This window comes from Myotis davidii, unplaced genomic scaffold, assembly GCF_000327345.1.
Source record: "Myotis davidii unplaced genomic scaffold, ASM32734v1 scaffold575, whole genome shotgun sequence".
NCBI lineage: Eukaryota > Metazoa > Chordata > Mammalia > Chiroptera > Vespertilionidae > Myotis > Myotis davidii.
Genome location: NW_006290306.1, coordinates 4,980,904 through 4,990,968, shown reverse-complemented (window position 1 = coordinate 4,990,968; position 10,065 = coordinate 4,980,904). Strand labels below are relative to the sequence as shown.

The following is a 10,065-nucleotide window of genomic DNA, read 5'->3' as shown; positions in this document are numbered from 1 at the left end:
GACCTGGCAGGACCCTTATCCTATAAGGGCAGCTGAGACCTCTGAAATTCAGGCCCATCTCTGCAAGGACCTAAGTGGGGAACTGCATCCACTCAAACCATCCTCGGCCCTGGGTGTTCTCCCTGCACTGCTTGCTTCATCAGCAGTAAACCAACATGAAAATAAGTGACGCAAGTCTCTGTCACTATTCCAGCCCGTCTTCAAAGTCACGAGAATCTAGCCCAGCTCAGCCTCCTTGATATTATCTTAGTAATTCATTACCATTATTATGGATGTGCCATAAAATAATAATTACTTAACTCACTGGCCTGATGAAAAATGTAATTACATATGCAAACAGCTTTATAAAAAATACCGTGTGAAGAACACACTGACACACCAGCCACAATATTACGTAGACCAGTGGTTCTCAACCTTCCTAATGTTGCGACCCTTTAATACAGTTCCTCATGTTGTGGTGACCCCCAATTTCATTGTTACAAATTGAACATATTTAAAGCATAGAGATTAATCACAAAAACAATATGTAATTATATATGTGTTTTTCGATGGTCTTAGGCGACCCCTGTGAAAGGGTCGTTCAACCCCCAAAGGGGTCGCAACCCACAGGTTGAGAACCGCTGACGTAGATGATCACCCCAAGACTCAACCAAAATGTCTTACCAGGACTGTGTGCATCCCCGTGTAGAGCCTGCTGAGAGATACCAATGTGGAGAACGTCACAGCCATCACCAGCCCCAGAGCGAAGGGATACTGTAGGGAAGAAAGGCAACAAGGGCTTGATCTTGCGTTCTCACACACACGCACAGTCAATGTGATAGAAGGGAACAGGACTCCTGATCCAGTGACTGCTGTCTTGACCTCGCATGCCCTAGGCCAGCGGCCCGATGACCTGAGACACGTGGAAAAGGGAAAACAGAGGGAAGAAAGGGCAAGATGCCTGGGGATCTAGTTCTGGGAGGAAGTTTCACAACATGAGACCTAGCAGAACGGGGCTTGAAGACTCATGTTCACAGCTATTGTGCTGGCTGCATCAGTGGAGTAGATAATTATTTATTTCCACCTATGCTTAGAGTAAAATGTATGAAGTATACAGTGCTGATTAAGGGGCCAGACAGACAGCGCTAGGATCAGGAAGTCCAGTCACCTACTTCACACATGGTGCCGTGAGGAAGCTTGGCAGCAATGGGCCCAGGCTAAGAATGGACATATCTATGCCCAGATGTCAAGGTAGAATCAACTTTACCAAATCTCAACATTTGCTGGTGGGATAGCAGACCAAGGAATGTGGCTGGTGCCAAACCATATAAGAACATACGAATATTCTGCTTATGAACTATACATGGAGATATAACCCTTGTGCTTCCAGGTCAAATGTCTGTGGTCTTCCATGGAGAAGAATAAAGACAGTGGAGAGCTGCCTATATTATGCAAAGCACGTTACAGTCACAATCTCATTTCATCTTCACCCAACTCTATGAGGTAGGTTCTATCATTAGCCACATTCTACAAATGAGGAAACCCTTGGTCACAAGTTATATTAGTATTAAACTTGAGCACAAAGATGCTTCCCCATCAATCCTCACAGCTGATCCTCCAAACAGGAGCTGGAGCTCAGAGAGGCAAAGTGACTTTCCCAAGGTCACACAGCCAGAAGTTGACCAGAGTCAGAACCAGAAGCCACACCTTCTGAGCCCAAGTCTAGCACAGCCTTTCCAACCTAACATGTGAGTACAGAGATACTTGGCTATGTCTCATTTCTTAAAGTTTATCATTAACTGGGTGTCAGTTTTTCATCAAAAGGGTGCTAAAATTGAGTCAATGCATTCTGAAATTAGAGTCTGGTATTAAGCTCACTACATATTTGTACAAATGAATCCCATACTTAGTGTTATTTAGGAGCAACAACTCAAGTAGCTAAATATATTTACCTCTAAAGTTAAACAGGAAAGAAGACCATAACAACCCAGGCCTTATGAAAACTGTTGCATCATGTGAACTAAAAGAATTTGTTTAAAAGGCCCAGGTGGCCTCAAAATGAGCGTATAAATGGTGGTGGCATTGGTATCCCTGCGGTGAGCCTCTACTTGCTGTGTTTTTTTTTTTCTCCCCAAAGTCACATCAGCATGTTCATAGGCCTCTCTGGAGATGAAAGCAGCCCAGTGGGGGCCGATGCTGGGCCCACAGTCACCCACTGGGTGTGGCCTAACTCAGAAACCTACATTAAATTAATTCAGGTGGTACTGGGGCAATCAGACATTTCTGATCCTGACATGACACCGAAGAAAGTTACAACACAAGTTTTCTATAACTGCTCAGAGATATTCCTTACACCTGTCCCTTTCCCATTTAGGAAACTGAGGTCTAACCCCACGTGACCAGGTAGATGACCGCAAAGGGGGAGCCAGGACCCAATACTAATCTTGTCTTCTTCCAACCCGACCAGGCTGACCCCCCATCCCTGTACACCCTGGCATATAGAATGGGTTTCTTGGGTGTGCGGACAGGGCAAAACATTGCTGTCATTTATGAATAGGACTGCTAGACTTCATGAAATCTACCTTTTCCAATGGATCAAAAGGAAAATTATGAAATTAAAACTAGGGCAAGAGCTCTCAGACAGGCAAAACAGAACTTCATTGCAGGAATAATCTAACTTTTGAAAGTCCTGACACTAATTGGCATGTAAGCAGATATTAAGTGAAATTCTTCTGTGTTCAGCATTTATGAAAATCTCCTGTATTTTAGACCGTTTTCTAGAAAACATGGAGCCATTACTTCTAATGGTTGAGCCCCAATCAGGGGCGGAGGCCTCCTTGGGAATCATTTGGGGCACAGACTCTTTGCCCCTGGCCCTGGGAAGTCTAGCAGGAGGATTTGGTGAACTCATCTCGGCCCTGGGGGATCATTTACTAGGATCATAAATGCCTCGTGTCTGATGCAAACAGGATGTGAGCACCCATTCAAGTGCTGTCTCGTCAGGCAGTTCAGGGGGAAATGCTTTCTGCAGGGGAGTCTACACACCCCAGTTCCCAGACAGTCCCTGTTATGCTGGTCTCAGTATTAATGGTGCCCACTTTCGTTCTTAGGCACAACCTGATTTGGATGCTAAATCGTAGGTCACTTTACTTAGGAAGACATTGTCATCAACAGCTCACTAGGTTTCAGTTCTTAGGCTTCATTTCATGAACCTCAAAGTCCCTCAAAGCAGCTTTGAAAGAAAACTCTGAAGTGGAACCTCTCTCTGTTCCCTCATTGTGTGGAGAGCCTCCCCCGGGAGGGAGAGGAGTCAGGCGCCTTACCTGGTATCTGTCCATCGTGGAGAGGAGGAGTGTGAAGGAAATGGCGGTGGCCGCCATGGCATGGGTAGATGGCATTCCAAACTCAGCAATCACTCTCTTCTCCAGTTTCACCACCGGAGGGGAGAAGGGGCGGGGCCACTTCAGGATATCCTTGGCCACCTGGCCAATGTACATCACCAGCTGCAAAACCAAAGGACCGAGGTGAGTCTAACTAGACAATAAAATCAATGAACTCCTACGCTCCACGGATTTGTTTCCGGTTTCCTGTTTGTTGGCTGAAAAGCCCTTTCTTTCGGACCCAGCTATCAGCTGGGAAAGGCTTTCAGAGTGATATTTAATTGGCAAAAAGAGAAACAGGCCTTCTGGATTCCACAAAGCAACTAAGACGTGGCATGGACTCACTTTATTTTAGTCATATATTTAACAAGCATTTACATAGCTCGGAGGTGTGCCGCCCACTGTTCTAAGAGCTTTACAGATGGTACGTACCTAATCCAGTAATATCTGTAGAGTACAGACCCATTTTACAGGTGAGTAAACCACTGTATTCCGTCAGTAAATGGTGGGACTCATTGGATTAGAATCCAGAGAGTTTGCCTTCAAACTCTGTGCCATGACCATGTGATAGTACCTGTCCAAGCACAAGATGGTCCTGGACTAAAGACCATCTGATGCTCAAATCAGCCAGCCATTGTTTTCAAGTTTTAACCAGAACAGTGATTGTTCTATGGATCTTCTAGCTAAACATTTTTTTTGCTACTATTACTCCTGTTATATGTAGGCAACATACTGGATTTAATTTAATTTCATTCAATAATCAGAAGCATCGCCCTCGCCTGTGTGGTTCAGTTGTATGAGCGTTGTCCCATGCACCAAAAGGTTGCTAGTTTGAAGGGCACACGATCAGGTTGCAGCTTGATCCCCAGTAGGGGCATGCAGGAGGCAGCTGATCAATGTTTCTCTCTCACATTGATGTCTCTCTCTCTCTCTCTCCCTTTGTCTCTAATCAATAAAAACATTTAAAAAATGAAAAAAGAAATCAGAAGCATCAGTAAAATAAATGTTGTATTTTCAGCCCCAAATAAGACAACTGAATCTGGAGTTTCTTCAAATGACTGTTTCATGATGCCATTGATGAAGAAAGTTCCACTCCCTTCCTTTTTTCTTAAAGCAGGAGACAGAAATAAGAATTTTATTTCTAAGCCCTCCAGAAATGAACAGGACTGTTAACAACAGACTTATCTTGTCAGAGAGCTTTACAAGAAGACAATTTCATGATCTGTTATAAAAGAGGAAAAAGCAAACCGTTTGCTTAAGTGACTGCATTTGCGGCCTCTGTATCACACAGGTGCTGTTTTAAAATGCAGATCCCAGGCCCCAGCCCCACCTACTGAACTGGAGCCCCCATTTCCACAAGACTCCTGGGTGGGTTGTGCGCACAGGAGAACTTGAGAAGCCCTGCTTTCCACGGTATGCTTGCACAGGTCACTGTGGCAAGGGCTTTAATCCTAAACTTTCTCGTCTTACCGTGACTGTATTGATCTTGCTAGGGCTTTATTTAGCTGGTGATGGATGGGTTACCTTGCTTTGAAACAAAACCCCCTATGGGAGGACTAGTCCAAAATAATCTTGATTAGTCAGCCAGCTTGCCTTAGGGTTTCCCATATTCTGATGCTTTCTTTTAGCTCTTTTAGTTGCCGGTTAATTCCTGAGCATTAGCCCAGCATAGTCAGTAGCCCCAGAAGGCACTGCATGTGTTTTGTGCTCAACTGCCACTTTGCTCCGGGTTAAAAACCAAGAGCCACTGTCTGTGCACAGCAGGCCACATCCACAGGCTTTAAAGCCTCAGCGACAATCACTCCGGATTCCATGGCTGCGGCTTCTATGCGGACTTTGAAACTTAACCTCTTTACCATCCCCTTATTACCAGGAGCCACTGTCCTGGAAACCAGCTCGCTCTTTTATGTTTCCGCCTCTCTCCTGCGAACCTGTAAAAACCACATCGGACTGACTTATCTGGGGAGTTGAAAAACTTGTAGATATTGACTCCCAAGGATTGCTCAGAGGCTGCTTGAGATATATTTCTATTCCCCTTCCCCACTCACCAACATAAACAAAATATTACTGGCATCATGACTATCTCTAGTTTGCTCAAAAATACTTTAAAATCCCTGGAGACAGGAGACCTTCAGTTCATAAAGTAAAGACAGACTAGGCGACCCTCATTCAACAAACTTATCTAATTTTCTTGACGTTCATGAGTCCCTTGACTTATTTATATTTTGCCTTCTATGTTTGAAGGAGGTTTTTAAGAATTAGAGCATTTGGCTACTTCACTCAAAAATATTACCATGGACTACACCTTGCTTCTCATCAATAAATTCAAATAACAATTACTATAATGACAGCTCTCGTTAAACAAGAACAACAGAGCTGTATTTTTCAAGTCTTGTGGAAAGAGTACCATGTACAGGGGGTCAGCCCTGTCTCTGCCATCACATTCATTACAACAAGCCTGTGATGGGCCACGCTCTCCATAGGCCCCCATCCTTGAGTGGGGAAAACAGTCACACAAACAGAGGCTCTCATCATACTGCAACGATGCTTTGAGGAAAATTATCCACAGAATTCTATGAGTTGCATACTTGTAGAGACAGACTCGGATTCAACCTGGAGGAACAGGAGCGCTTGGGCTGAATGTTAAAGAAGACTTTTTAACTAAGATCAGTGATTGCCAGGCGTTAGGGGAAGGGAGGGATGACTGGTGGAGCAGATTTTTAGGGTAATGAAACTATTCTGGGTGACACTGTAATTAGGGGAATACGTGTCATTACACAGTTGTCCACACCCAGCGAATGCACAACCGTGAACCCTAATGTAAACTACGGACTTTGAGTGATTATAACGTGTCAGTGTAGGATCATCAATTGTAACAAACGTCCCACTCTGGTGGGAAAAGTTGATAATGCAGGATGCTGTTCGGGGGTGTGGGGGTGGTTATGAGGGAGCTCTCTGTACTTTTCACTTAATTTTGCTGTGAACCTAAACTGCTCTAAAAAATAAAGTATTAGAAAGAGTTCCATGGCAAAAGAGAACCATTTCATCATTCAGTTTGCAGAGTATAATGCTTACCTTGATAGGGCTTGCCCTAAATGGAGGGTTTGGCTTTGTACATAAAGAGACCAAATTACATTCCAACATCTATCACATTCTTTTCGGCTCAGGCCCCAAAGGCCTGTATGGAAAGGAAAAATCCCAGAGAAGGAAAGGCAATTATACAGCATTAACATCTCTGCAGACTATCTGGGTCCCCTGTGTGGTGCTGGTGATGATGGTGGTGATGGTGATGATGATGATGATGATGTGTGCGATGCGGGGGGAGGTAGAGAGGGGACAGGAGTGGCATTTCCCAATGAGGAATTAGCTGATTTTCTTCTGCCCTGATTACAGGATAAAGGAAACATAGTTGGGAAGAAAGTCCATTTCTCTGGATAGTCCACTGCGGATCCCGCACAGATAAAAAGCTTCTCTAGTGAGCCCATTCTCTAACCGGAAGCAGGTCCTCCCACAGTCCGGATGGACTTCCAGCTGGGATCTGTGCTCGGCTGGGCTCCTCCGGGCCGGCAGAGGCACCTTTCCTCTTAGTGTGAGGCCCTTCCTAGTATTACAATCCAAAATGACAAGTCTACTGTGCCAAACACGTCTCTGATTCACAGGACATTGCTCTTCACACTGGCATAAATAAAACCCGGATAGGTCCGAAAACAGGAGGCCATCAAAATAACATCATTGCTAGGAAAGCAGCTGCAGGGTTTCACAAGCAAAGCCACGTGTTCATTTTTTATACACAGATGGCTGCCTGCCCCCAACTGTCCTCCTCCCCCAACGCATCCCCATCCCACAGTGTGAAGGCTCCACTCTCATTATAATAAAAGCTAAGTCTACTGCAGGATGGAGGAAACATCAATAGGTTCTTTTCAAATTATACTCACCCACGCCCTTCATCCACACACAAATTTTGATAAACTCTGACATCTTTCTTCCTTTTGGCTACACCCATAGCTCCCTCCACCATGGGGAAATCATGGCGCAGGAGATGAAGTGACAGGAGGGTATGACATCCCTCAGGTCTCATGGGAAGAAAACACTGGGAATTATAGTCTACATATGGATTTATTTTCAATAAGTCAGGAATTAGTTATATCGTTCTTTAGCAGTTGGAGAGTAGAGAACAATGAGATCTTCCTCAAAGACCATAGGTTCTCTACCAATACGTACCCTTCTGTTTCTTAATGGATCCAGAGTAGACTCATTCCCCTTTTCCTCAAGTTACTAATATGATTATTTGAAGAAAGGTAGACCAGACACCCAAACATTCCACTCCTAGGTACATACCCAAGAGAACTGCAAACATATGTCCTCACAGAACCTTATACACAAAAGTTCTCAGCATCATTCTTCACAACAGCCAAAAAGTTTAGGCAACCTAACCATCCACTGGTGGATGAATGGATAAACAAAATGTGATACATCCTTATAATGGAATATTTTTTGCCCATAAAAAGCAATGGGGTACTGATAGATGCTACAGCACGGATGAACCTTGAAAACAGCATGCTAAGTGAAAGAAGCCAGGCATGAAAAGGACAAATATTGCATGAGTCTATTTATATGAAATGGTCAGAACAAGCAAATCCATAGAGAGAAAGTAGGTTAGTGGTTGTCTGGGGCTGGGAGAGAGGGATGTAGGGGTGAGTGCCAGTGTGTATGAGGTTTCTTTTTGGGAAAACTAAAATATTCTGGAGATAGTGGTGATGGTTGCACAACTGTGTGAAGATACTAAAAACCATTGAATTATACTCTTTAAAAATGTAAACATTATGATATAGGAATTATATCACAATTAATAAAAGAGAAAGAAGGCATTAAGATGGATCCTGAAATACCTCTTCTATGTGTCCTGTGTTCCAAATGTTAATGACATTGTCTTCAAATATTGGCTCAATAGAAGTAGATATGGGGAGTATTAACATTCTTATCTTCAAATGTCCTGCCCAGCTCTAGCCCTGAAAGCCAGTTCCACAGGGCACTGAGGAGGTGACCACAAATATCAGAGAAAGCTGGTGAAAACCCACCTATTAAAAACCATGATCACAGAATTCATTTTAAGAGCAACTTTCATCTGTGGAGGCTTTTAGGATCAATAATTTTTACCAAAGAAAGGAAACTGACTACACTAGTCCTGTTGTGTTTAGCAGTGTTCCGTCTTCCTTTTCTCTCTGGAATGAATACTCACAGCTTTGTAGGCCCCTATTTGCCTTGAGGGAGTGGATTAAAAGCATTTCTTTGTTATGGTTATTTGGGAATATTCTAGAAACCACTGCTTACCATCCAGTGTGAAAAGTTGTTTTCAATGGATGAATATCCTCTCCTGCTTGCGGCATTATTTTTATTTACTTTTAAAGTCAGGGCTCTTTTATAGTGTGTATCATGTGGGTTTGCACATGTTTGTGGGGACAGGATGGGAGTGGGGGTGAATCACTGGGAGAAGCAATTGTGACTTCAAACTTAATAAAATTTCATTCCATGCCTGAAGCACCAAAACAAAGAAACTACAGAGCAAATGTTCTAAATCACAGAAGACTATCAGAAAACTGGTCTCACAAATGCCAGGTTCTGTAAAAATGAGCTATATTACCTAAAGCAACAAATGGCAGGTAAGAAAAATAAAAAATCAAGTTACAACATTTTCTAGCTCTTTCTAATTCTCCATTTTTCCAAGCTCATATCTATTTCTGAAATTTTTGAAGACAAACACTAAAAGTACAAAGATTAGTAATTAAGTCATAGATGTAGCATATTTTTAGGAAAGTTATTTCAAAAACAGTTGAGCCTCCTTTTCATTATTAAGAAGGAGCTTGGGTTAAATAATATATTTGTGCAATAATTTGTTAAGTGTATTTTCATAGGCATTATTTAATGTTCATGTCATTCCCATTTTACAGATGAGGAAATTGAAGATTGCAGATGGTGAATGTCTCACCAAAGATAATGCCATCAGTGTAGAGGAGCTGGACTTGAATTTTTTTTTTCTTATTCCAAATCCTATGGTCTTTTCTCCATATCCCACTACCTAGCACCTGACAAATAACACATAGATATCATTAAAATGGGGTTCAGGCTCAATATTTCCTAGAATATACTTGGGCTCAGAGAGTGTCTAGTCTGGAATTACCCTGAGACAAGAGAAAGCATGCCCTCACCTGCCTCTCTAGTCTCTTTATGGCGGCATCTATGTATGAGGAAGTCTCACAGTGGTAAGGAAGGCTCAGTGGCCATTGTGCTAACTTGATGGACCATGAATCTGATTTTAGGCCAATGGTCATTAATACTGAACACCTAGCTTTTCAAGCCACCACAGATTCTCCCTATACATTTGATCAGAGTTGGATCATTTCATGCTATTAAGAAATGGCTTTTGCCAAAACTGGTTTGGCTCAGTGGATAGAGCGTCGGCCTGCGGACTGAGGGGTCCCAGGTTCGATTCCGGTTGAGGGCATGTGCCTGGGTTGCGGGCACATCCCTAGTGGGGGATGTGCAGGAGGCAGCTGATCGATGTTTCTCTCTCATCGATGTTTCTAACTCTCTATCTCTCTCCCTTCCTCTCTGTGAAAGATCAGTAAAATATATTTTAAAAAAAAGAAAGTTAAAAGATAACACTTAGAATGGGAGAAAATATTTACAAATTATAAATCTTATAGGA

The 10,065-nt window shown here is 43.0% G+C and overlaps 1 protein-coding gene across 1 annotated transcript in view; it reads right to left on the bottom strand.

Annotated features, from left to right (window-relative positions):
• The window catches only part of SGPP2 (sphingosine-1-phosphate phosphatase 2), a 60,572-nt gene that overhangs the window by 12,078 nt on the left and 38,429 nt on the right, over positions 1-10,065 (bottom strand). Inside the window, exons 3-4 of the mRNA XM_006763444.2 lie at positions 3,303-3,482; positions 664-753 (exon numbers count right to left, since the gene is read on the bottom strand). Of these exons, the coding sequence (XP_006763507.1) occupies positions 664-753; positions 3,303-3,482 (270 nt within the window). The remainder of the gene's footprint in view (positions 1-663; positions 754-3,302; positions 3,483-10,065) is intronic.